The sequence below is a fragment of the Scleropages formosus genome, chromosome 8 (assembly GCF_900964775.1).
Source record: "Scleropages formosus chromosome 8, fSclFor1.1, whole genome shotgun sequence".
NCBI classification, from domain to species: domain Eukaryota; kingdom Metazoa; phylum Chordata; class Actinopteri; order Osteoglossiformes; family Osteoglossidae; genus Scleropages; species Scleropages formosus.
Genome location: NC_041813.1, coordinates 4,922,174 through 4,949,983, shown reverse-complemented (window position 1 = coordinate 4,949,983; position 27,810 = coordinate 4,922,174). Strand labels below are relative to the sequence as shown.

Genomic DNA, 27,810 nt, shown 5'->3' with positions numbered 1-27,810 from the left:
ACATTGAGTACAGTGCTACTTTGTCTCCGGTTCAGGCTTCTGCGGCATTCACTTTTTTCTACATCGTCCTTTTGCATAGCACTTTCAACTCCGCACGCAAGCACCATTTTTGTCGTCCACGTTTCCAAGTGGTTGCCAAACAGAGATTCCCGCTTCCTATTGGATATTCCTCACGTCAGTCACGAAATAATACAAGGCGAGGTGATTCCCTATCCGGTATCGCAACCGGAAGTATCCTGCTGGGCGGCTTTTCTATTGGAGGTTTGCCTGTTTAGTAAAGACCCACCTGCAATGGTCCCACCTCCTCATTTCTTTTCTCGGCTTCGCTTGGCGACCATCATATTGCCTGTCAGGAAGAGGGGAGATCACGGGGGAGAGCGGAGAGGGGCTCGAAGCGGCGACGAAATGCATTTCTCAAAGAAATAATTGAGCTCACAGACCCCCTGAAAGCAGCACATATGCAATATGCGTTCAGAGGCGCCACAGGAATGAGAAGAAGGGCTGCCGTGCGTCCCTGCACTTTATATTCGGCACAGCGGATCGCCAGGGGGGATATGCGCTCAACTGCTTTTCATAGCCATTTTTCTCAGACAAAAGAGAACAGTTAAAACTGCTGGGAAAAAAAGCGCAAAAGAGGTACGGTAAAGATTTGTACGAAATGCTTGTGTTGTGTCTCCGTGTTTTCGGTGTATCTTGTCTCGCGCGAGTCGCTAGTCTGTTCGTTCGTCCGTTATTTGCCTGTATGACGAGCTCGACAGGCGAAGCGAGGGGATCCAGTGAAAAGGCAGGAAAATTGTGCCGGTTCTTTTCTCCAGAAAGGCCAAATAAGAGAGAAAGGGACCCCCTCGACACTGCGGTTTGTCGACTTTTTTTCCACCAATCATGTTATGAAGATTTATGAAGCGTTTTCGGAATGATATATGAAGCGAAGCACCGCTCTGGCGGATTTTGCCTCAGGTTGTGGGAGAAAAGGCCGCTGTTGTTGGCATCCCTTTGCTAACCAGAGCAGAAAGAAAGGCTCTTTACTACTGTCTGTGCTATTAGCCATATAATATATGATCTTAAAAATCCATACAGCATTTGCTACTTTTCAAGTCGTCCTTAACTGTTGAAATGGTTATCAACGATGTAACATTTTTCTCAAGAAGATGTATACATGATTATATGGAAATATTGAGAATGAAGTCAACTCCTCCCCCATTTTAAAAATGGAAATTAATCAAACTCCCTCCATGTAGGTAATTTTATGCTGTGTATGTCCCCCAAATGCTCTATTACCTTGCTGTTGCATGATGTGGAGCGGTTTTACCACCTGCCCAAGCCAAGGTAAATTGGAGGAAGCGGAAACAAAGGCTCTCATTTTCATTGTGCTAAAGCACATTTTGTCGAGCTGTCAGACCCCTGAAGTTCTTTGTTTTTTTTTTTTTTTTAAAAAATGGTGTCCTGAAGTAGGATAGATGCAACAAAGGTTTGTCAAGAGAGGGTCCTGGTTTGTGCTATTGGTTGTAGGAGATGGAGGAACAAAGGACTGTGGAGAAGGTACTTGTCATATGGCTTTGCCACTATGTTATGCAGTGTTGGAGCCAGGTGGGAGTGACAGGAATGAATGGACGTTCTTTTTGGATACACTGCTCTCTCTGGAGGCAGTTGACTTCCAGAGCTGTTTTCAGCAGTTCTGAGAAGTGGGACTGGAGTTGGGGGGGGGGGGTATGTGCTGCTCATGACCTATCGGTGTCGGCAAACTTAAATGGAATATGAGGCCAATGCCTGTGAGGCAATTAGATCCTGTGGCTTCTTGCCACCCCACGCATCACTCCGAGAGTGAGACACCGCAAATATCTCATTTACTCTTGTCTGGGTCGAGAGAGCACTTCCTCTCGTAATCTTGCCTTTTCTCCAGCCTTGTCTGGGATTGCTTTGCTCCCTAGAGAGGGATTGGGTGGGATGCACGGTGAATGGGTGGGGTGATTGTTGGATCAAACACGAGGGTTGAAATGTAAAACTTTGTTGAGGTCCACTTGCATTTTTACACCAACAGATCAGTGTTTTTAAATTCGCGCTGCACATGTTAAAATGACCTCTGCGGGAGCTAGACTGTTGTGCTTGGGTTGTCTTCTGATGAACTGTACGGTTTTGCTTAACTGATTAGATTACTCGCATCTCCTCCTGTAAAACAGGTTTTGGGCAGTGAGATTTGAGGGCAGGGGATGCATTCTTGGGGGGGGGGGAAAATTGTTGAAGCCCAGCTGGAAACCTCAGGAGCCAACCAGTGTTAGGGATTGTTGTAGCAAGACCCACTTAAACACTCCCATGGCAGCAATAGCAGTATTTAAAGTTGCGTGAGTGAGAGAGTGAGGGAGAACAACGACCTCCAGCCATGAGTACGTCCCACTGCTGCAGCCAGCGGGAGGGCTGGTTTCAGGCAAGTACGATCTGTTCCAGTGTAGAAATGGAAAACCCAAGATGATAATTGGCAAGACTTGGGACTGCATCTGAAACAGATTTCCTGTGGATGTCTGCGCGTGCGCACGTGTATGCACGCAAGCTGCCGTTTTGTCATCTCCTCGTCTATATTTAATCACAGTCATGCCTTTTCCGTTTCAGTGAGATTTCAGTTTTTGCCACCTAGATATTATAGTATTTGGCAGCTTAGTCCAAGGTTTCGTCTTAAGTGGTATGCTACATCTTTCATTATGCTAAGTTACACAGAATATGTGAGACTTTCCTATAGCTTCTCCTTCACTGTTAATCTGTCAAGGCTTCAGCATACCAAATCATGGACATTGTGATCTGTATATTACGACACCCTCACGTTGAATTGTATTGCTCTCAATTTCAAAGCTTCAGGCTAGCAACAAGCTGTTTGTCAGTGGTTGTGTGGTCAGGAAGGACAGAAGTACATTGGTATTATTCTCAGTGGTGGCTTCACCCAGAACCCTGGGGCAGGTTAGGGATAAGATCAGTATATGGTCAGCTGCAGAAGATCTTGTCTCATCTTTGTTCTTGATTCATCCCATTCACAGGTTTTCACGCTAAAGCTTTCTTAAGGCTGCCTCTGCCTTTCAGTGCTGTCTTTTCAAAGTGCTCCTGGCTCTTTAGTTGGTGGCCTACTTGCATATTTCTTCCATACTGTTATGTTAAAATGTTCCTCATTGTCAGTGCACCAGAACTCTGGATTCATGAGCATGAGACCTCTCCAAGATATTTTCAGTTTTTCTTGCGAAAAGAATGTGGCTCCTGCTAATGACTCAAAGTGGTCTTTCCTGTCAGCTGGTCACCAGAATTTCAAGAACTTGTGCTTATTTCTTTCTGTGTGGACATGAAATCCTAGTCCTAGTGCCCTTTTTAAAATAATTTGTGATGTTAGCAAGTACCATTAGTCAAACCCCATTGGCTCCCTCCTTGACGTAGTTCAGTAACCTCATGTATCTCTCGTGCAATTAGCTGGCATAACTCAGGGGCACAATTATGATGCTGAATGCATGGTTTCTTATGTGGCCATGATGTGTCCTGCCTACACAGTTTTCAGATAATGAACATGAACAAATGATTATAATGAAGAAACTGTTCTGTCTTGTCTTTCAGTTCAAAGGCAGTAAAACGCTATGGTTCTGTCTTGGCCTCAGTTTCACTTCTTACTTATCTGTATTTTGAGCCTTCTTTTAAAGTTTCTGTAACATGCCCAGGATGGCAAGTCTTCTGGCACTGATCTTGCTTCTGTGGATTCCCCCCCGGTGAGCTGTTTTTTAGACCTCATATGTTACTGACATACTGTTGCACATGCAGAAGTTCAGCATGATGTCATTGGTCCACATACTCCAGAGTCATCTGCTTCCTTTTGTGTCTCCCATCCAATGTGGCAGGCCGATGCAGGTGTCGGATACAGTAATGAATGTGCTGCGCATGGAGTGCAGTTGCTGTGAAAGGGTGGTGAGGGTAATCTGAAGCTGTTTTTAAAATCTACATTGATACTGAAGTAAAATTCAGCTACTTGTTCTGAAGCATTAAGTTCACAAAAGCATTGTTTTTGAGTGCAAGTGGTCAGTTTTAAGTGTACTTTTCTTTGTAACTACCTGAGTCAAAGCTGCCCTGATACAGTAGTGAAACTTATCTATAGTGCAGTATTTCAGTTTGTAGGAGGCTTGTTCCAACTGTCTTCTGGATTCTGGACAGTGCATAAATACATTGGACCTAAAAATGGTGTGATATGTGTGGGTTGTGAACCAGAAAAACACTTCAGTAACCCTCCCCCCATCTGATGGATGTGTCAAATACAAGTGATGTTTGAACCTGCTATTATTTCCTCTGCATTGCTGCAGACCTGCAGTTGCTTGTCCAGATCTGGAACACTCAAACTATGGAGAATGGCTAATTTCTGCTGTGAATACAGAACAAGTAGCAAAATGTCTCTGTGGCCACTGGCTTATGAAAATAACTTTGGAAAATACTGCAGTTTTAGTTGTGTTTCTAAGGTTTACAGGATTTTGTACCAGAATTCAGGTAAAAATCTTTCATCACAAGGATTAAAGAAATGATCTGTTGGCTTTCTTGTATTCTAGAAGTATATCTCTATGGAACACAGCAGTGTCACATGGTGGCCAGTCTTAGGACTTGCTGACTGTACTCCATAAAATGAAAGAGGGTCATGGAGACCATGGTTCTAACTCATATGTTACAGGTCCAGTAGACAGAAGGTGTGAGCTTAGTGGATCTGGCTCTGCTGCATCCTGACAACTTTGGCAGTCATAGTTCAGTTTGCATAGCTGGCAGTAATTCAGAGAACAGCCCATTTTGTCCCATTGATGTGTTCTCTCAAACAAATCACCCAAAACTTCAGGGGAATGAGTACACACAATTGACCGCTGAACCAAGCAATCACTGGTAAACCTTGTCAACAAATGGTTTTTGGGAGATGATTGACATTTTTACAGAGGTGCATTCTGTAGCCATGCTGTTTTTCAAACTCACTTTAACTTATACTCTCGTCCTCCTGTGTCCATTTTCTCTTTGTGCTTGGATTTATATGTGATTCCCTCCTGCTGATCTTCAAGGGTGTCCTGCAGCTCACGTTGCCACTAAACTCACTTGGTGTATTTAGAAGGAACTGTTAACGGTTAACTGTTTTAATGTTGAAACTTTCATTTGTTTTTAAGAGGCCACCCTTAAACTTTATCATCTAATCTACAGAGAGACCAGGCTCCAGTGGCAGAAATAACCAGTGCACTCAGTTTCTAACTTTTATATTTAAAATAATGACAAACAGCTGGTTTCTTTGACTGGAGGGGAGAAAACATCCAGGTACTTGAAATTTTTCAGTTGCTGTTTTCCTTCAATCAAATTGGATATTTTTGTTTTGATTCTGTTCCATCTTGGTGTAGGTGGCCATCCAAATTCTTACCATAACATTGATGTCTGTATGTTTTGAAATGTACAGAAATTCTTCACTATATTACTCGTGCTGTTGCTGTCATTAACCACTTGTCCTGTTTGAGTCACAGTGATCAAGAGTATCTGGAAGCATGTGGTGCTAGCTTATGCAGGGTTGCCACACACATGCGTACAAAATTGTCAGTTTAGAATCACTAACCCAACCGTAAGGCATATCTTTACACTGGGTGGAAACTCCTGAGGAGAACATGCAAACTCCACACAGACTTTGCAGTGATGAAACCTATTTCAGATTGCCTCATAGTGCCAGGACTGTGCATATGCTGTACCAGAATGAAATGTGTAATATAAAACATTGGCTAGGTAGTGTAACTGCAGAGCTTGGGTAGAAGTCATGCAAAATGTGCAGATGTCTGTCCTGAAGTCACCTGCAGATTACCTAGCTCAGGCAAGAGGGGGCAGATGAAGGCCAGGTCTCCCACTGATCCCAGTGCACAGGGCTGCAATGCTGTCAGCCGTGCAAACCAATGTGGCACCCCCCCTTCACCACCACCACACTAAAATCCCAAAATCCGCTTTTCTATCAGTCCTATCCGTATTTGTGTAAATAAGCAACAGCAAACATACCTAAAACAGACTGATCTCACTACCACAGAGCACTATACTTTATGTGAATTTTGTTTTAAATTGCACTTCTATGCATGCTTGATAATTTTAACTTTTACTATGAAAGATGCATGCAATGAAAGGATCCTGCAGAATAAGTAGAAAATTTGCTTAGCCTTAAATGCTGCAAAGTTTCAAAAATGGCAGCCCCAATGTATGTAAATGGACATTATCTGTAATTCTGAAATGCGAAAATGGGCATTTCCATACACATCTCTTCAGAGCTGTTGCATTGCACATATTTTACTTTTACCTTCTAGTTTTCAAAAGTTATACTTTTATGTATCTTTTACAGTGTAGTGTTCCTGTTTTCTCCTGCAGAGAAATGAAGACATTTGTCTTCCTATTTTGATTTGCTGTGCTGCTGTAATGTGCATACAGTATCCAAAAAAGTAAAGTGCTTTCCTGTGCTCTGTGTATGTGTTGTACACCTCCATATAGGATCAGTTCACTCTTTGCTTCTGATGACTTTGTGTGTTTGTCCCAGAAAGTGTAGATTTAGAGTATGACCCAAATGCTGATTTCCTCTGGTTATTCATCCTAAGAATCTTTAAACATTGACCAACCACTCCAGCAAAAAGATAAAAAGTTGAATAGATCAGTGAAAAACATTGAGTTAATTACATTTATCTGGTGTACACTTAGTTCAGTTGGTACAGCGGGAGCCTGAATCTGTGTTGTGGGTTCAAGCCAATGTGTGCTTCCTGTATTGTGAATTTCCCTGTAGGGGTTAATAAAGTACCATCCTGTTCTGTCTTGTGTCATAGAGCAGCGACTACCTGTGTAAGTACATGATGAAATGAATTGCCTTGTTGTACTAGTTCATGTTTATGAGTAATGATTTCCCTAATAGAAATAAAACATTTACTCCATTAGAATGTGTTGTAAAAATGGGATCACATGAGACCAGTTTCATTGTCACTGTTCCTTTCTCCTGCCCTGGGTTGGCAGCCTTCCTGCCATTGTCAATGATTGGCCTGCATTTAAAATAGTGTGACCACCATTGCTTTTATTGATATCTTGTTTTGGCTCTCCTGTTGGTCCTATTCTATCTTATACATGCATTTAGCCAAACTGTATTTTACAGAATTGTGGGACCTGGCAGTATATACATTGCATTGTCTTTTCAACTGATTCTTGTGTTCCAAACTTTATTGGCCATATGTGTCATGTCTTCATGATGGAGTATTTGCCACAGATGTAACAGGCTCAACGTATTAAGAAGCCTCTTCAGCTTGCTAAATGAAAATTTCAGTTAATATAAAACACATTAATTGTGTTGATGCAAAAAGTAAACTGCTTTCTAACTAACCAGCTAACAAAGAGACCATAAATCACAGGTGTAAACATGCAAAATAGCTTGAGAGTAAATCAAGTTATGGTGTTTAGCTGACCAGTTAAGATGTAGAAAATTTGGTTTATTGTATCCAGCCTGGTAAAGTCAATATTACCCTTATGATCCAGTAATGATATATAATTTAATGTGTGATGTTTTGGTCAATGAAGCAGTGATTAAAATGAGGTGCATTAATTTCAAACATATCTGAGTTTTCTTCTAAACTGGTGCTATAGCTTGATGAGATGTAGTCCTTGCAGAAACTAAAGATGCACATGTAAGTTGCTTGTTATACCCATTTCTCATAAGTGTCCCCTATAGTGGAAAATTACAATAAGTGATTTTGAGAATATGTGCCTTTTTATACAACATTAAATAAGCACTGGTACGTTTCAGGAAATTACAGAATACAGTAACTATGAACAGAAAATTATGCAGCGTGGGAGAATGATTGAGATTGTCTGTGATAGGGCAGTCACAGCCATTGACACTAATCAGTCTATCACAACAGAAACAGAATTATTATTAATCCCTTTTTCTGTTGCTTGCATTGTTAAGGTACTCCCCTTTATACAGCTGGGTCATTTGTATTGAATCAGTTTGGTGTATCTTGATTAATGGTGCTAAGGTAGGACATGAGATATAAACCTGAGTCCTTTGGGTCATTATAGAAAGCATATAAATGTTACCTATGTCATTGTGATATACCAGCTTCTGTAAGGGAGCAGGATTGAGGACAGACAAGGTGAGCATCACACTTGTGCGATTATTTGTGCTATTTACAGAAGCAGTGACTGGAAAAGGGTAAGGGACTGGAAATGAGGAAGGTCTGGGAATGGTCATGTGCAGGTGTGCCTTTAACTTTTTTTTTTTTTTTTACACTAAGTGTAAAAAGCCTCATTCTTGTGAGCACATGATCATATGTTGCATATTTGTCTGTAATGCTGAATGTCTAATGGCACGCTTTGCAGAGTTTCACAATACGCATTCTTTGGCGCTTTGTTTCTTTCTCATAAACACCTGAGACAAATTATTTTCCCTAAAAGTTAAAATGGTAATTTGATCCCTTGACAACAGGAATTCCTGTAAAGAGGTGATTTTTACAGAACGGGTGTATTTCTAACATTCACCTGGACAACAAGCTTTGTGGTGTCCTGGTAGAATGCATAATGATAATGGTTATGGACTAACCTGAGGGCTCCCAGTTCAGTTCAAGACACATTACTTCATTTGCTTCAGTAAAAACATTAAGCTATATAGATAAATGAAGCTGTAAGTAACTTTGGACAAGCCATGCACCAAGGAAATAATTATAATAAGGATAGAAAATGTATCAGTCTGAATAAGGTGATGTAATTGCATCACCATTCATACTAAGAAATGTTTTTTTAGAGGCGTGAATGTGGGGAATGTTTCATGAATTAGTCTCCTAGTGCTTGAGTGTGGTGGCCCAATAACTATTAAGTTAAGTACTTAACATCCATTCCTTGCTGTAGGTATTTAAATGGTCACTTTATTGAAATTCTTGAGATTTTTCTTTCAGAAGTTTTTAAACTTCTTATTCAAACTGAATTTTACAAAATAATAAGCACCTCCCCAGGATACCTCTAAATCATTTTCAATCTTGGACCCAAAAATCTGATTTTAGAAGAGCTCTGTATTATCCCTTAAATGTTTTCTTTATATCTTTAACATGCTAATTCAGTACTGAAACTTTATTGGTTGAGATGCAGTATTATAAACTGGCTGCTTTTCTCTGTCATTCCTGTTTGCTTGTAAACTTGAGTGTGTTTATTTGCGGGAACATGAGAAGGAAACACAGAAAAATGTGCCAACACACATGGAAAAAAGAGGGAGAACCACCCAAGATGGTTTTGACCTGATATTAAAATCTAGTTGAGACAGGTCTGGCAAAAAAGAACAAATGTGGGGTGTGGTGCATGGAACAAAGGGAGAAAAACAATGGTATTCCCATACTTTCCTCTTGTTTTGGTTGCTCTTTGGAAAGTGGTATGTTGTTTGTCCAATCATAACAGGTGTATTGTTGGATAACCCACCCACCATCAGCACCTTGCTGTAGTGAAAGGGCTTACACAATGGTTTGTACTGCTGTTTATGGTAATGTCCAGATTTCAAGTCTTTTCTGAAGGGTAGACTCAACAATACAGCACAATTATGTGTAACTGGGAATATACACACTCAAGCATGTATACATGTACACACACAAACAGAAGGTGGTGTTTTATTAGTTTGAGTAGATTTTAATCAGGGAAAGCACCTTTTTCAAGAATGAACTCAATGGCTTAAATAGCATACTTTCTATTTTGCTGATCATATTAAGTGTAAAATTTTGCAATGCAGGAATATCCGTGTTGATAACATGGTAGTCACTTACTCTGTTGATAACCACTTGCCATAGGTGGGACCACAGGTCTTTGAGCTTCTATCCTGAAGGCACAGAGCCCTAATCTAGGAAAGGTACACCAATCCATCATGCCACATGGAGACATGATTCTAAAGTACAGTAAAATAGACCAGTACCATTGTTTTTGCTGCCATACATTCACCTCTGTTTGCATGTTGAATTTGTTTGTGTGTGGGGTTTTTTTTTTTTTTTAATATTTTAAATTTGGCATATAATGTAGTGGAAGTTTACAGAGCAGAAATGAGATTGAAAGAGAAGTGGACCTGAAAGAAATGGGGCGTTTAGATAATTCTTTAATGTTGAAACATTCAGCAGTGAATGATAGATGGAACTTCACCGTATTGGAGCCAGAACCGAGACACTTTTGATTTTGGACTTCTTGTGCATGGAACCGCCAAACAGCTAATGGTGGGGGAGTGTAGTATCTCCATAGGGTTTGAGGGTGATCAGTTCCAGGTAACAGATTCATTGATGATTGTGGTCCACAAGACAAGTTTTGAAGTGGATCACCTACATGAAATCAAGGCTGCAAAAATGTGGCAGTCTTTCTCTCCCCCCCCCCCGGAATTTCTATACTGTGTGACTTGCACATTATTATTTTGTGTTTTTCTTATTTCTGTGTGTTGACCGTTTGAGTCCCCCCCCCCCCCCCCTCCTTAGTATCGGTCTCTTGTGTCCTCCCTGCTTTTCCTGACAAAAAGGGAACTATACCCTTGAGCTCACTAAAACTTTGTAATGAGGCTTCACTGACAGTAGCACTTTCCATCTACTACTCTAGGCTACCCTTTAGGGGTTGTGTTGGCTGCCTGTAGACAGTTGCTCCCCTATTGGTGACCAAGCCTGATCTGACCCCCTCACTGTCTCTCCTTGAGCCTTTCTCCTAGCAGAAAACACGCCTCTTGTTCTATTCCTGTTATATTTTCCACCGATGTGGTGTCCTTTCTTGTCCCCTGCTGTGTCAGCTGGCCCAGTGGCAGAAGATGGGCTCTGTGTGTGTGACAGAAAAACAAATAGGGGATGATGGGTATCTAAGATTTGGATTGTGCGTGTGCAGGTATATGTGCAAGTGGTTTAAATCCATATTATAGAAAGCTGTATTAATGGATAGGTCGCATTAATTGTGTTCCCCTCAGCTCTGTGAGACTTTGGGCTTTAAGAAACTTGAGCTGAGTGCTTCCACTTTCCAGTGACCAGGATCATGACACTGACTAATGTATTTACTTTACTGAACTGCAGCTAGAGGCCTGTAGAGTTTAGTGAAGGGGGGGGGGGGGGCAACAGTAAGGGTGTGGTGATAGTGAGACAGACAGTTGGCAGTGCTTTCTCTGCCATTGAGTTGCCACTGCACGAAAGCCCAGCCGAATCACAAGGGGGGAGAGAATTGTGCAAGGCCGTTTCCTTTGTGGAGGGGAAGTGAGGACCGCCCCGGAGAGAATAGGCGGAACAATTATAGCCAAACACTCACTCATAAGGAACAATGGACTCCAGTTTACTGTGTATGTGCATGCATGACTCCCAGTGTGCCTTTCACAGAAATAAGTGCATTTCTAAAGAAATGCATTTCCTTCAAACTTAGTTTCAATTAATATGCATGAACAGTTGGGTAGGTTCTCGTGTGTGTGTGTGGGGGTGGGGGATGAGGGGGATTTGGGGCTTCAGACAGCTGCATGCACATTGCTAGTCTCATTGCAGATGAGCCCATCCCGCCACAGTGACTACACCTTCATCCCTGTGTTAATGCGGCATTTCCCCCTGCTGTGTATGTGGGTTTCTGGGTTGGCAAGGTGAGCAGAAACTACAGCATACTGGACTACATTAGAAACTGCATCCAGCCTAACTCCTCTGTAGTCATTGGGCCCAAGTAAATGTAAAAACCATCAAAGATGAAGGCATGTCGCCCTCTGTTCCTGTTGCTCCTGCAAGTCCACGGTTTGCCCTAATGACAGCGCCACTGACTCACCTTCACCTTTGCTGCATCACAAGGGATGACTTTCTGTTTGAAACTGAAAGCCACCCCTAAATAAGTTTCCTCCTTATGCTCTGTTCCACTTCGGAATCAGTAAGGTTGAAAGTAGTCTTTCATGTATAACTATTTGAAAGTCCTTCCCAGTAACTTTTCAGTCCAGATTAACATAGGTGTGGAATCGGTCTTGTGTGTCAGGCTACTGATAAATCTGTTGGACATATTCTTTCTGGTGAAATAAGCTGCAACAAAACAAGAACCAATGTGGCATAGTCACTTCTGTTTTTCACTGGAACCGAATGGATGGCGTTCTGCAGACTGGTGGCGCTGGGGTTAATGAGACTTCCTGTTCAGCGCTGCCTTGTTTGGCAGAGCTGCGAGGGCCAAGGGGGGTCGGCCTTGGCAAAGCGTGCTTGTGGAGGCACTTGCTGGGCCTTGTTCAAAGCCAGGCCTGCTGCTGGACAAAGGCCCTGTCCGGGCTGCTCTGAAGCCTGAGCAGGGCCTGTGGAGCTATGCTACCATGACTGCACATAGATTGCCCCGCCTGGATTCTTCTGATAACATTGTGCTCAGTCAGGTGTGGAGGTCAAGGGCTACTAGGGCTTTGGATTATAGTGAGCTGTTGTGTTGTCATTTGCTTATTTTACGAACAGGCTAGTCATTAAGCCATACCTCACCACATTTATTCTAACAGTGTTGTTTTGAACAAGCACTGAGTAATCCTTTGAAAAGGGAAATGCTGTGCTCCCAACCATGTCGCTGATTTGGGTGCTGGTAAAGTAGCGGTTGTGTTTTTTGTATCTGTTTGAAAGCAAGCAACCAGGTAGAGGATGCACCATCAGCTTGGTCACAGCGTATGTGCGCGTGCGTATGCTCTGGGGCTGCCGACATCCACGCAGCGGTTTAGCATTTTCTGGGAGTGTGGTGGATGACTAATGCTGTGTTAAACTCCCAGGGTGTGGACACATTGCCTAACTGACACTCAAGTCTGGATGCTTGGTTGAAGTCTGTTCCTTGCTGACACTGCCCTGGCTAGTGTTCTTCCAAAGGGAGCTGTTGATGTGTGTTTAACAAAAGAAATAAATACATGAATATATTGCAACTCAGTGATTAACAGCTAAGTGTTTCAGGGAGAATCTGAAGATGTTTGTTTAGCCTTTGAAACATAAATCTTAGTCGATGGTTTCTTGTAATCTTGTTTTCTGATCCAAAGCTCTGGAGGCCTCCTCTACTACCCCAAAGTAGTTTAACTTCAGTTGCTTCAATCTGTATCAGTGAGTAAAAGTTAGTAGCTTTGGCAGAAGATGTCAACTCTGCAGCCTATTAATAAAGGTGACACAGACTGCTCCAAACAGCATGGTCTTTGTTCAGAAGTTCACTTTGGGCAGAAAAGCGATTTGTTCAGGAAAGGATCTGTGTTACAGGAAATGTGGTCAGATGACATGGTGCTGTGCTAGTGGTCTTGCTGAGCAAAAGGTCAGTGCAAGAAGATGTAAATCTCCCTCACAAAGGACTTTACAGCCGTGTGGCAGAGTAAAAAGTGTACTATCTGGCAAGTGGCATATATCCAGTGTGAATGTGTGTTGGGGACATGCTGCATTGTTTAGGTAGCTGTCTTTGACTCAGTGTCCCCTTTTTCCCTGCTCTTTCACCTCTTTTAAGCATGAGGTCTATTTCTTCAAGAATGCTCCAGCAAAGGGTCCTGCACATGGGCAGAATTCAGAACCATGCTATTCATCGAACTTGCCTAACTTCTCAAAGCATCCTTTTAAATGAGTTACAGTTACTATTGCTTATATTTTTCTCTGAAAGTTATGTTAGATTTAGCATAAAATGACGATCAAGTGCTCACTTGGTGTCGCTAAGCCAGGGAGCCAAGAAGGTGCTGTTCCAGGTGTTATGAAATTTAACTGGTTATATTTTTATTAAACGGGTAGTTCTTATTCCATGATGGTGTTAAAAATGTTTTAAATATTTTATTTAAAAAAAAAAAAAAAAAAAAAAAAAAAACAAATTTGGAATGGCCAGATATTTGTCAGTTTGAAATGGCCTTAAAGCTATGTATAGCTAGCAGTGTTGGGTACAATTTATATTTATCTGTCATGTTTCTCCAAGGCGACTTGCACAAACAGAGGCACTCGCACCTGCATGCTCTCACTTTCTTTGCCTTTTATAAACACCCCACCCTCTCCACCCCTTCTTAACTCAAAGAGCCTGTGGCTCCTTGCGAGCAAGGGGAGGGGGTGACTTGGTCAGGCCCAGGCTGGCACTGTAATACAGTACATACCAGCGGATCAGCTGGGAGCCGATCCATGGGTGCATTTTTAGCTGTGGCCTTGTGTCCCTTGCAGTCTGCCTGGCAACACTTCCATTGCTCTGATCCTCTACCCACCATTAACATACACAGTCACAGATACTGTCACCTACCCCTTGGACCTTATTTTATAACAGTCAACCGGGGAGACGGAACAGAGTAGGCCAAGGTAGTGAGGTGGGCAAATCTGTCATCCTTACTCTCACGTTCACCGTTGTGTACAGTCCTGTCTTCAGCAGACAGTTATAGCAAAACATGAAACCCTTCTTGTAATATAAAATGAACATTGTCCAAAATGCTCCTCCCATTTTGTTTAGGGGCAGCTATTGAGATATGGGTACCTCAGTGTACCATTGGTCTTGAGAATGAAGGCAAACATACATTGACACAAGCCAGCAATGCAGAGACCTTGAATGTGTCTGACTTCACCATCTTCCTGAGTTAGTCTCAGAGTCATCCCACTAGATCATTTTATTCCATTAGTTTTTTTTTTTATTTTTTATTTTTTCTCTACTGCACAGCACACTGGTCTGGCCCAGTCCTGCATTGTGGAAAAAATACATATTAGTAACAGGTGAATATTCACCTAATAGACTTATAAAACTTTTACACCTCTATGTAGACATGCAATATTTTAAAGTTTAGAAGTGAAGCTTTCCTTACTGAACTAATAATATGTTAATCCATTTGGTATTACTGTTCCTTTGGCTGTTGTTCAAAGAGCCTTTGATAATTTTGGTGATGATGTGCAAGGTTCAGTATGGATTAAGAATTGCTAGTTCTTTCTAGAAGTACTTGTAACTATCACCTCCCGATAGAAATCTTTTGATGTTATACTGGAGGCAGTTTCTGACAACATGAGCAGACTTTGAGCTTTAAAAAATAAATAAAATAAAAAAACCTTCTTTCAGACTGTTTTCTTTGCCTTGTTGCAGGGCTCGGTCCATCAGTCAATGGAGAAAGTGGGCAGGATGTGGAGCAACTTGAAAAGCCGCTGCCAAACTCTGTTCCACACCGAGGGCTCCGGGCGTAGCAGTGGTGGCCTCGAGGTGAGCGCCGTCCGCTGTGTGGTGGACCCTGCCCGGGGGGTACGCTTGGCCGAGTCCCTGGGCTCACGGGCTGCCAGTCCTACTCGCAGCCCCTCCTCGCTGCCTCTGGTAACTGAAGGGCTACAGGCACGGCGTGGCCACAATTGTGTGTCGGACTTGCCCCAGATTGTGGAGATCTCCATTGACAAGGAGGGCGAGGACGGGCGCAGGCCAGAGGGTACACCCATGGCACGGAGGGATTCGTACTCACGGCATGCACCGTGGGGTGGCAAGAAGAAGCACTCTTGCTCCACCAAGACTCAGAGCTCGTTGGAGACGGACAAGCGGCTAGGCCGGCCCCGTGGAGGGGGACCGCGTCGCGAGCGTCGCTATGGCGTCAGCTCCGTCCACGATATGGATTTGGTGGGGGGCCGGGGTTCGGGTGCACGCTCGCTGCGTCAGCGATTGCATGAGACAGTGGGCCTCTGTCTGCCCTTACGGACACGCAGCCGCTCCTCCAAGGCCTTGTTCTCCTCTAAGCGCAAGATCCACCTTACGGAGCTCATGCTAGAAAAGTGCCCATTCCCACCGGACTCAGACCTGGCACACAAGTGGCACCTGATCAAGCAGCACACAGCGCCGGTCAGTCCACAGTCCTCCACCACACTGCTAGATGCCTTTGACTCTGCCCACCACACACCTGAGGATGAGGAGGAGCGCCTGAGGGAGCGGCGGCGGCTCAGCATCGAAGAAGGCGTGGACCCTCCGCCCAATGCCCAGATCCACACCTTTGAGGCCACAGCATCAATCAGCTCCCTGTACAAGCTGGGACCAAAAATGGCGCCAGGGATTGGTGAGGGTTCTGGGGATGGAAGGGCAGGGTTAGGCAGCACAAGTGGCTCAGGCATAGGGGGGGCAGCAGCTTTGGTGACTGCAGCAGCAGCGGCGGTGGCGGTACCCCAGCAGACTGACTGTGACTCAGAAGAGGACTCAACCACCCTCTGCTTGCAGTCACGGCGGCCCAAGCAGCGCCACACCTCCGGCGAGGGCCACTTTAGCCGGCAGGGCCCGTGGAAGGTGCACACTCAGATCGACTACATCCACTGCTTGGTGCCGGACTTGCTGCAGATCACCGGGCTGCCCTGCTACTGGGGTGTAATGGACCGCTATGAAGCAGAAGCGTTGCTGGAGGGAAAGCCCGAGGGCACCTTCTTGCTGCGCGACTCCGCCCAGGAGGACTACCTCTTCTCTGTTAGCTTCCGCCGCTACAACCGCTCACTGCATGCACGTATCGAGCAGTGGAACCACAACTTCAGCTTCGACGCACATGACCCCTGTGTGTTCCACTCGTCAACAGTGACGGGCTTGCTGGAGCACTATAAGGACCCGAGCTCCTGCATGTTCTTTGAACCGTTGTTGACGGTGCCGCTGCACCGGACCTTCCCCTTCAGCCTGCAGCACCTGGCCCGTGCCGCCATCTGCCGCCGCACTACCTATGATGGTATAGGTGGCCTACCGCTGCCCCCTGCCCTACAGGACTTTCTCAAGGAGTATCACTACAAGCAGAAGGTGCGCGTGCGCTGGCTTGAGCGGGAACCGCTGAAGATCAAATAGAGACATTGGGGGTGGGGTGTGGTTCTTGCCTTGCACACTTTGACCGTCTCTTCCTTCATCAGATTCCTTAAAGGGGAGCAGGCAAAAAAAAAAAAAAAAACTCGGACATGACATCATGTTCCCATACCAGTCCAGCACCTGCGCACTCCTTTGTATGGATGTTCAGGCAGAGTGGGGATGTGATGTGGGGGTGGAGCTCTGGGATGGCTGTGTAAAACTATACAAATGTGTTATAACCTCTTATCATATTATTTACTTAAGTCACAGGGACTACATACACATATATAAATATATACAGTATACGCTGTCCAGCAAACACACATTTTTTTTTAGCATCGGCCTTTTTTTTTTTTTTTAAAAAAAAAAAAAAAAACGGGGCCCATCACGATTCCAGTTCTGTCATGACTTCTGTCTGCTTCTGCCTGTGTACCCAGGGTGTGTCTCCAGGCTTTTGGTGGGAAGGCTCTAAACAAAATCTGTTTCGTGTATGAAACAAAGTAAATTCTTTCACTTTTTCCTCCTTCTGATAAAGCAACTATGCGGCTCCCCTTGACATTCAAAATACAGTTTTCTGTAGAAACATTGAGTCTTCAGGGATTCAAAGGGGCAGACATGCTGCGTGTTGACTGTCCTACTGCGAAAGGGCAGTTCCTCGTCTCAGCTTTGCGACTGGTCAAAGGAAGTCGGAGTCAGCGGGAGACCTCCAGCTTATCTAACTACGGACAAGGGACAGTGTGACAGTGAGTCTGGAGAAGGCCGATAGTGGATGGACTAAACTCCTGAGCAGAGGACACGAAAGGGAGGGTGCGAGGGGGATGAATGATGTCCATGGCACTGCGTGTCTAGTACAGCAATGCTTCAGATCGGCAAAAGGGCTCCACTGCATCCTGCTTCCTACTGGCCTCCAGGAGCTGAGTCCCATGCATGTGTAATTACAGTACAATGTTTGCATCATGAGTATTTGCTGCTCTTGCTTTCTTAGCCTCACTAGTGCGCGCAATAGACAGTCCTCTGTACCTTATTGCAAACCTTAATTCCACTACCACTAATTGCACAGGGGTGTGTAACATATGTGTGTATACGTATGTATATGTGTGTATATACATATATTACTTTTTAAGTTTGTTGGAAACTTAAATAATGGGTTGCCAACATAGGGCACTTTAGCTCCTCTGTGTGCAGTTGAATCCTTTTACACTGGGACCACCAACACACACTTGCAGGCACACACATTACACTGTATGTCTACTTTATGACCCCCACCCCAGAAAAAAATTGATGGATGCATGAAACTTGAAGGTGCACTCTACCTGAATTTATATGCATATATATCAGAATCCTGATGCCAAAAAATAAAACATTGAATAGTAATCAAAGATTATTTGGATGATGATGGCATCATATATGACTATGTTACCAGACTGATTACATGTAATTTATAAATTTTTTTTGGCTTTGCCTCCCGTCAAATGCTGTTGCGCCTCTCTCGCTGAGTCCTTTTATACTGGGCATGATTAATGCTTCCCCCCCTACATTCTTTTCCTTCCTGCCTTCTTCCTTAAATGACACTCATTCTTTTCTAGTCCACCTGTTGCTCCTCAAAAGATGCCTAATTTGGAAAGAGAGGGCTGTCCCATCAGACTGAATGGGATTCAAGTCTATTGTCTGATTGGCACTTAACTGAACTGGAGTACCATAGTTGCTTTACAGAAGCACTGCATTCACCTTTTTCATGCATTTATTTCACCACAGTGAGGATTTTCTTGCCAAATAGCATCCAACTTGTGTTTAGCACTAACTCTATTCATAATTCACCATATTTTCAGGACTCGTGTCAGTGGAGATGGCAGATCTGATGTGCCTTGATATAATTGCTTTTATATGACTTCCTCTGGTGCGGAACAGAGTGTGGATAGTACTACATAAGGCACATATGTGCTTGCTGTTTGAGGACACGGTGCAGAAACACATCCTACACTACCTATATGAAATGGAAAAAGGGGCAGGTAGTTTTATTAAGAAACTATAGAAAGCTTGCTCTTATATAAAGCTTGATCTTAAGGGTTATTGTACGCGCATAAAATGACTGGGTGTTGTCTTGAGGATGTTGTCTTGGTGCTATTTTTGGAAATTTTTTTCGATTGTGGGGGTTTAACAATTTAAAGCCCTCATGCCTGAAATGGTTTAAAACCCTCTTCATATTGTATGCTAGTATTGCTTCACCTCCCAATTCTCCTGTCTATAGTATCCCTTCACATTAAATGGACTTAGCATCCCTGTTCCAAGGTTTACTGCTAGATCAGTTCATTTTTACCTATAGAAACCTGTAAATTTTTGGACGGGTTGGTCTGACCATACACATTTCACAAATCCTTCCTAAAAAGATGTATGGTTAAATGTTAGATTAGGTGTTCCTAATAATTTTAAGATGTTATTAAAAACGTGTTATTTTAGATCTAAGTACTGTATGTAGATAGATGGGGGTCTTGTGGGTTTTAGATGAATTTTGCACCTTGTTTTGAAAATAACCTAAAACGAACATCTGGAAGTCCTTGTGAAATCAGTCTCCTGTGCAGTGGGGAAAGAATGGCAACACACAGATGAGCATTTTAGAGAAGTGTTGAGAATGGCAATCGGCAAAGATGGGTACAAAGATTCTCAGCTTCAGGGGCAGAGTCTTTTGAGGGCTGTTATGTGAAGATCCCCCTAGGCCCTGGTCAAGGCCCATGTCAGCTGTTACTTGTGCACTAATACATGAAACTTGAACAGTAGAGAGGCTTAAAAATTACTCAGTGGTATAGGAGTTTGCCTGACATTTATATAAAATATAGTTTTGAAGAAAAGTGAATGAGATTAATATAGTTTTTAAATTGATATTTTTGATATTGCTAATCATTGAAAATACAGTAATAAATGTGGATCTTTTAGCAGTGTTGGTTTGCAGAGATTTATAATAGGTCAGCAGTCTTGGGTCAAAGGTCAGGTCATTTTCCAGCAGCTTTTTCGGTTTTGTGTTTCAGTAGAAAGCTGTTTGATATATTCATCTTTGTCCCTTTTAAAAAGAGGAATAAGAAATTGGTGCAATTGTGTTTGTGCTTGGTTGAACTGATGTGACCAAAGGCTGTGTTTTTAAAAGAGCGGTCATATAAATGGCGACGGGCCAACCTGGAGGAGAATTGCCAGCTCACATCCAGCTCACGGCTTGTCATTTGCACATCACCCTGTGAGGTTTTCTGTTTTACTGTTGCCATCTATCCAGTACCGTGTTAGAATCCTGCAAACATTTCAAAGGCAGCCAGTTGTAATCCGCCTGTGAAAGTGGCGTACTAAGTAGTTTCACAGTATTTCCTCTCTAACATACCCAGAATACATTTCCAAGTGACACAACATCCTCATTTCCAGTGCTTATGGTCTTATGTCTCTTTCTCTGTTGCATATAGGGTTGCAGATCCCTTTTTTTTTTCCTCCCCTTCTTCTTTCCCCTCCTCCTTTCAATGGTTGCATTGTTATTTAGCTGAAGACTGGCTATCCAGTTATTTTGCACTTTTATGGTCAATACTACTCTGCATTTCGGTAAGACCAGCTGCCCTTTAAATGCATTCAGCTGTTGTTCTCTGGGAATGTGCACTCTAGTTATGTCATTTTGGCAAAACTCCTTTTGGTGCCATTCGGAGCATCCCTTACAAATATAGTTATCAAAGCAGATTGTTTTGGACTTGGATTACTAATGCAAAGATTAATGAAATCTAATCTTATCACCCAGAAATTTAGTTTAAAATCGACCATATGATGTGTTTTATTAATATCCGTGTTATTCATATAGAATATGAAATAAGTGCAAAAAAGTGGAGATCTTCAGACATACCTTTTGGTTTTTAATCAGTATTCATTTTTATGTGTATCAAGCTCTCGTTCACTCTCTCTCTCTCTCTCTCACACACACACACACACAAAGGCTACAGCAGGTGCAGTGGACCTTGGCATCACCTGTATGTGGTCAGAGAGGCCCCATCTGGGCTCACCACATCCCCTTCACTGGGGGAAGAGGCCCAGACACTAATGGCAGCATGCCCCTTTTGCCCCACACCCCCCTCACCGTCTGCCGGCTGCTAATCAGAGGGCTAAATTTACTGCCCCTGTCTAAATTTAGCCGATGCTGAAAGGACTGGCTCTGTTCAAGGTTTTTAATTTTTTTGGGAGGGAGAGACTAATGTTTTCAGTAGGCTGGCCCAGGACTTACAGAGAACCTCTCACGCTTTCAGTCTGACCGCCTCTTCAGCATCCTGTTGACTTTTTCGATAAATTCGTGTTAGAAAAAAAAATCCGGTATGATTTGTTTGTATTTCTGCTCATGCTGTGTCACTTAGTGAACACCAGGTGCAGGTCTGTTTAGCAAGACCAGCATGGCCCTGCTCTGCGCTTTTTAAGGTTTGGAGCAGTAAGACATTGTGCTGTTTCTGCCTCCTTGCCTGCTTAGGATGTGGTCTCTTTGTGTGTTTGGGTTGGGTTGGGGGGGGGTGGGCGGATGGGGGGAGGAGACCAAAACTGAAATAATGGCACTTTAATTGTGTACTATCATGTGTTATTTTGAGCACTGAGTCCCAGAGTGCTTAAAGACACATGTTCCTTTTCTACGGTGTTGCAGATTTATGTTGTACAAGTGCGGTTCCCCCAGTGCAGTGTAGATGATGTTGGGTGTGCTCAAACTCTGGGATTACATGAAGCACATGGAACACAGGCCTTTTCTTCTTTGGAAGAAAGAGGTCTGCTGGTCACATAACTGATTTAGCTTTAGGTGGGTTTGGGGAGGTGGGACCTGATGAAATTCCCACAACGTCCAGCAACTTGCAAACCCTCTCTGTTCTGTCGCTGGGTTTCATATCCAGGACGTGACCAGCCCAGATATCCGGTCCTGTGTTTTTGTGTGGGTGGGTGTGCTGTTCATTTCAAGGACTGACCCTGCTGTAGGATGTGTAAATGGATTAACCTAAGAGTCTAAGGGCTGAAACAGGATTGCGGAGCCTGCTTTTAATGAAGAGTTGCTGCTGGCTTTCCCTTTCCGCTTGTGCATAAACTGTGCTACCAGAATGTTAACATGCAAGTCACATGACCAGGGTGTGTCCAGTGATCTTCCTGGGGTCAAATTTTGCTCCACCTTGTTTGAGCCCCTTTAAAGGAGCTCATGTATTTTTATTTTTAAAAAAAAGTGAAATTGGGGTATTACTGGCACATCAGTTGTTAATAGGTAGAGGACAAATTTGACTGAGACTGTCCTCTCTCCTCAGGAGACCTGAGAAATGCACCACAGGCTCTAATAATTCTTACTACACATCCTTACTACACAGTATAGTTCAGTAGTTAACGTTTTGGAGATTCATGTTCATAATATTTAAGAAATGTCTCATTATGGTGGCTGAGTAATTTAATATGCAAAGAAAAATGTACCTAAAGGAGTGTGTGAGAGACTGAAATGATATACATGTATCTATGTATTTTCTTTCTGCTCCCTAATATGCAATGGAGTGTCCACAGTTGCGGTCCTCGGACACTTTAATGCGGTATGTGCACATTGGGTGAGAGGACACCGTGGCGACCAAACTTGACGATGACGGGAGCTAATGGAGGCCGTTCTCCAGCACTGGTTCCCCTTTACCCTTTCACACGCTCGTCATATCATGCTTTTTCTCCTGCGCATTTTTGTTTTTTTTTTTTTTTTAAAAAAACCCCACACTGCCATCAGTTTGGAAGGATTTAGAAAGTATTACTTTTGAGAAGTTTAATGATGTAATTGTATACACTTTTTCTGTTCTGTGCCCTTTTGTCTTTCTGTCCCATCTCTAAACTTAATTACTTTTTTGTTGCAGTATATGTTCAATTGCAGAAACCATACGATGCAACACTTTGTGTTCACATGTAGCTGTCACTGTTGGTGCTTGGCTTATGCTTCATTGTCTTAATATTCCAAATAAAACTGTTGTAAGTGTAAACTGATTTCTGCTGCCTGAATTTTTTTGACATTCCTTAAACATCAAAATAGCCTTATAGTCAATGTACTTTTCGTTATGAAAATTCATTTTTAAATCTGCATGTTGGTAAAGACTTTCAAGGTCTTAATGTATTAGATCTTAGTACCACCTTAAAAAAAAAAAAAGCTCTAAAAGCTATAGCTCAAAATACTCTGAGCTATAATGTCAAGTAGCGTGATGGTGCCTGCACTGTTTGGGTGTAGGTCTCAGTCTGTGTGCAGTTTCCATGTTCTCCCTGTGTCTGTTTCCTCCCACAATCCAAATGCATGCAGTTCAGGTGGACTGGTCACTGTTTTAATGTATGATTTATCTGTGAATGTAACCTGCAATGCACTGGAGTCCTGTCTAGGGTGTAACTTCTACCCTTGTACCCAGTGATTCTGGGATAGGCTGTGAAATCCTGACCAGGATAGGCGGTTAATGAACGTAGGGGTAGCATTTAAGGAAGAATGATGCAGAAAGTACAGTGCTGAGCCCAGGAGGTGGTTATTAGATGAGTATCTGTCTTGTCCTCCTTTCTCACTGCTTTCCCTTCCCACCTTTTTCCAGTGCTCTTGATCTTGTGCTCCCTGCCATTCTGTGTGCCCCTGTCTTGGGAAAAGGGCACAGCAGGGTCAGTGTGTGGGAACACAACATTGCTGCGACCCCTGCAGCGCTCTGTGTCGTGTCTGCCTGAATGGCATGTACAGCTCCCCGTCTGCTGCTGCTCATTTGCCCAGTGGGTAGAGTAAAGGGGTGGGCATGGTCCGCTTCAGCTGGCGAGGTTCTACAGGGGCTCTGGAGACCAGGATCCAGGGCAAGGGAGGTGCCAGAAACCCCAGTCCGGCGCTGCTCTTCCTTTGAAATGAAATAAAAATAGCATGTGGGTTATCGGTTTCATGCTGGCGACCTGGGCCTTATAAATAATTGACGCTCTCCACGGAGAGAGAGCGGGTGCGAGCAGCCTTCACCCGGTGTCATGCAGCAGTTGGCCTGTCTGGAAGGGCCGTGGTGAAGCAGCGACTCGCCCACTGGTGCCCATGTGCTCGCACCCAACGCTACAGCAGCTCACGGAAAGGGGTGTCTACTGTGTCCGCTGTCCATCGTGATTCCTTGCAGATATCAGTGAAGCATTGGTGGGGATGATACCAGCTTGGCAAATGTCCCTGAACTGCATGTTTTACGTGGGCCTGATCATTTGCATTCCAGTGAATGATGGTTGTTTAAAAAAAAAAAAAAAAAAAAAACCTAGGACAGCACATGAAGTGGTTTTCACTTTTTTCTCTCTACTGTAATTGTCGCAGTATGAAAGTGAGCTGTGTTTCTATATCATTACTGCACCCAAACACAATAGCATTGTTGGACCAGTTTACTTCAACTTGCTTCTACAGTGTTTATAGGTTATGTCATGAGTTCTAGTAATCAATGATGAGATGGTGAACACTGCACGTTTCTGGGATGAATTGGTCAACAGTCTGCATTGCATAAGAATTTGTGGAGAGAATGCATTTTTATTTTTCAGTTAAATTGGTTTCAACTTGAATCAGATTAATGTAAACTTACATTTATCTGATTCTTTTCTCCAAAGCAATTTACGGTGTTAGTCTACCTACAATTATTTACCCATTTATACAGCTGAGTAATTTTTTACTGGAACTACTGAGGGTGAGTTCCTTGCTCAAGGGTACTACAGCCAGAAGTGAGATTCAAACCTGTGGCCTTTGGGTCCCTAGGTAGCAGCTCTAACCACTATGCTACCAGCTGTCCAGAAAAACTTATTGAATGTTACAATGAATCTTATTACAACTGTATCCAAGATTCTTACAAATTAACTGAGATGTTTTTATTATAAAACGTTTACTGATTCTGTAAATGAAGCTGAAAGTGGCCAGAAGATGAAACATTGCATTTTTATGGGACAACTGGTAGCATAGTTGTTAGAACTGCTGCTTTTGAACCCAAAGGTCACAGGTTTGCCTCTCACTGTCTATAGCTCTGGGTATAGTACCTGCACTTACAAGGTACTTACCCTAAAAAGCTCCACTAAAAATTACCCAGCTATGTAAATAAGTAATTGCAACCTTAACATTGCAAGTTGCTTTTCAGAAAATTATCAGCTACATGAATAAATGTGTAAGTGGAGGGATTTCTGTATTGTGTAGCTTTTATATAGACAGTGATGAAAGTAAGTTTGAGTCATAAACGTGTCAAGTTACGGACAAATGTCAGGTCCTAATTGTGTTTGTAAGTTAAGGAATCTGTAATTTGTTATAGATCAGAGCTAATTTAATGTTGCCGTAAGAGACACTAAAGGATTTACTTTGGGTAGAGCTCGGTGGCCTGGATTTAACATGATGGCGAGACAGTTAAGCTGACATCAGTTTCCAGGCCCTCTCCTCTTCTCGCGTCCTTAGAAATCACTTGATCTTGGATCACCCGAGGAGGCCGACCTCTGACTGATTCCCATGCTCCACGTTCGGCCTGTGTGTCACATTATCGGCGTCTCTCTCGCTTGGTTGAAAGGGTGGTCCTGCAGACCACAGCTCGCATGAGATGCTAAAATGGAGAGACATCCAGGCCGTGCTCTGGGCACTCCTGGGGGAAGGCTGTGAGAGACAGAAAGAGAGGGAGAGGTGGGGAGGAATCCTGGCTGCCTCAAGCACTTTGCCCCCCCCCCCCCCCCACCTCGAAGCTGGTCGCAGCAAGGAGTGCAGTGACCATCTCCTCACCTCTTACGCATGGGCTCTGGTGCACGCATGCACACTCACTTTTGCATATTTCATTGCAGAAATACATCCCCAGGGAATATTTTACACTCACTCCACATCTTGCTATCAGGGCTTGCAGCAGCTGCTTTGCTCAGAACTGCGGAGTATGTGGACTGACAGAGGAGAGCTCCTAATGCATCTTCGTGCTGCAATGTGGTAAAATGCAGACCAAAAAAAATCTCCAAAATAAGAGGTGGCGGCACAGTGAAGTGGTGCATGCAGGTTCACGATGACTGTTGGTGCAAAATTTGCAATGGGTTTCTCTTTTTTTTTTTTTTTTTAAATTTCTAAATTGTTCAGTTTGAGTTCGTTCTTCTAGGCACATTAACGTACGCATACAGAGCATGGGTGTGTGGTACAGTTGCTCAGCCGCAAGATGAAGCCTGATGTTATGGTTTTGAGTCTGAGCCATATCATCAGCAGGAATCTTGCAGGAAGAAACGCATCGCAGCAATTTTCTTACAGACGTTAAAGGGGCACGTCGGCATCGTGGATGGTACGATCCGGCAAATTGATTTGAAGCCACGCGTTTCGCGTGATCCTGGCTTTCGTTCAGAACGTCTCACTGGAAAAAGGAAGCAGTCGTTTCAGTTTTTCCTCTGCAACTGTGACACAGCCTCTTCCCCACATGCGGATCCATCCGAATACTGTGAATCCAGAAACGGTGGCTGTGGTGGGTGGTTGTGTATTCATTGTTACTGTCCTAATCGACTGCTTTGTTCTCTTTTCTAGAGCTGCACAATGTACACAGCTGTTTTAAAATATGCTCCTCTGCTGATTTTTTTTTTTTTTTATTTAAAAAAAAAAAAAAAAAAAAAAAAAAAATTTATTTTTACCCCATGACTCTTCTGCATGGCTTGTGCCAGAGGCGAATTTCCTCCACTGCTGTCTGTTCGCCCTGTGTGCGCGGTGGGGCAAATTGAGGGTGGCGTGGAGTGGGTTGTGGGGGTTTTTCTTCAGCAGGATGAGTGTCATCTTGCCCTGGGTGCTCACAGGACCACCCAGCGCTGGCAGGAATGCTTCATACTCTTGGATCCTTTGTGTCTTGTTCCAAGAGTCTTTAAAAAAAAAAAAAAAAAAAAAAACCCGATTTCTCAATCTCTCTTCTGGTTATGATTGAGCAGAACGAGACACTTAGTCTCTACAACATTGTTTATTTCTGTAGTGCATGCATCTCATTGTTTAACTGGTAAAACATTTCTAGGTCTTAGCACACCTGAACAATCCAGGTGAAATACCTTCTGGTTAAACACACACACATTTTCAGAACCGCTTGGGAACCAGAGCCTACCGGGCAACACAGGGCGCAAGGCCGGAGGGGGAGGGGACACACCCAGGACGGGACGCCGGTCCGTCGCAAGGCACCCCAAGCGGGACTCGAACCCCAGACCCACCGGAGAGCAGGACTGTAGTCCAACCCACTGCGCCACCACACCCCCGTTCTTCTGGTTAAACTTCATAATTAAATAAAACTTGTTTGGCTTTTTTAAAAAGCGTATTGGAAGAATGTCAGCTATCATATCAAACTCCACACAATTATTCAAGTACAGTATTTCCTGAGGAAACGGAGTGCACGCAGTGTCCAATCCAAATGGCAGACTCGGAGCTTTGTGTTGTGGTTCTCGACTACAGTAGATCAAATAAGTATAATCGAGACAAGTGCTGTGACTTCACCCCATAGTTAGTCTCGCACTTCTCTTGGTTTCTGGTTTCTTTCTATACTTTTACAGTCAGTTCACCCACTCCTTATTCCATCTGCATCCAGTATGAGCCGAGTCATGAAACCTAACCACAGACAAGCAGTAGCTGAGTTATAGTGTGACTTTACTTACAATGGTATGGTGTGGGACAGTATGATTGCGCTCTATTCATGACGCGATACCCCTACTGACACCTTCCTCATGGAGGTAATATTGCAGACCTGTACCCTGTAAGCTGATCCACTGCTGTTGCACGGAGCCTAGCTGACTCTCCAGTGTGGCTCGAAGTGTCCTTTCCTTCCTGATGCCCATCCTCTCCATTCCTCTCAAATCAGCCTATGCCCTTACAGAGACCCCCTACCCTCGAACTTTAACCATATCCTTCTAAGCGGTGGCCAGGCACTCTAACTGCCCCTTCCTGCCGTCTTTTCTCTAGCCTTTGGAACTTTGCTCAACCTCAATACAATCTAAACCTTCTCTGCAGGCCGAGAGACTGCAAGTTCACTAATGCAGCCCTTTCCCGTTCTTTCAGCTTTCCCTCATGAATCTGTGCATTTCACTCGCTTACATTTATGTTTAGTCCTGTGGCTCACTTCTCGGTTG

General features: G+C 43.6%; 1 protein-coding gene across 1 annotated transcript; it reads left to right on the top strand.

Moving 5' to 3' along the window:
• The first annotated feature begins 332 nt into the window (after positions 1–332).
• socs5b (suppressor of cytokine signaling 5b) lies at positions 333–17,069 on the top strand. The gene is made up of 2 exons (XM_018766140.1): positions 333–636; positions 15,028–17,069. Exon 2 carries the CDS (start codon positions 15,046–15,048, stop codon positions 16,732–16,734), a length of 1,689 nt encoding a protein of 562 aa, XP_018621656.1. The 5' UTR covers positions 333–636; positions 15,028–15,045; the 3' UTR covers positions 16,735–17,069.
• Positions 17,070–27,810: the final 10,741 nt, after the last annotated feature.

Coding starts and splice junctions, on each gene's coding strand:
- socs5b (XM_018766140.1), top strand. CDS start 15,046: ATGGAGAAAGTGGGCAGGATGTGGAGCAACTTGAAAAGCCGCTGCCAA.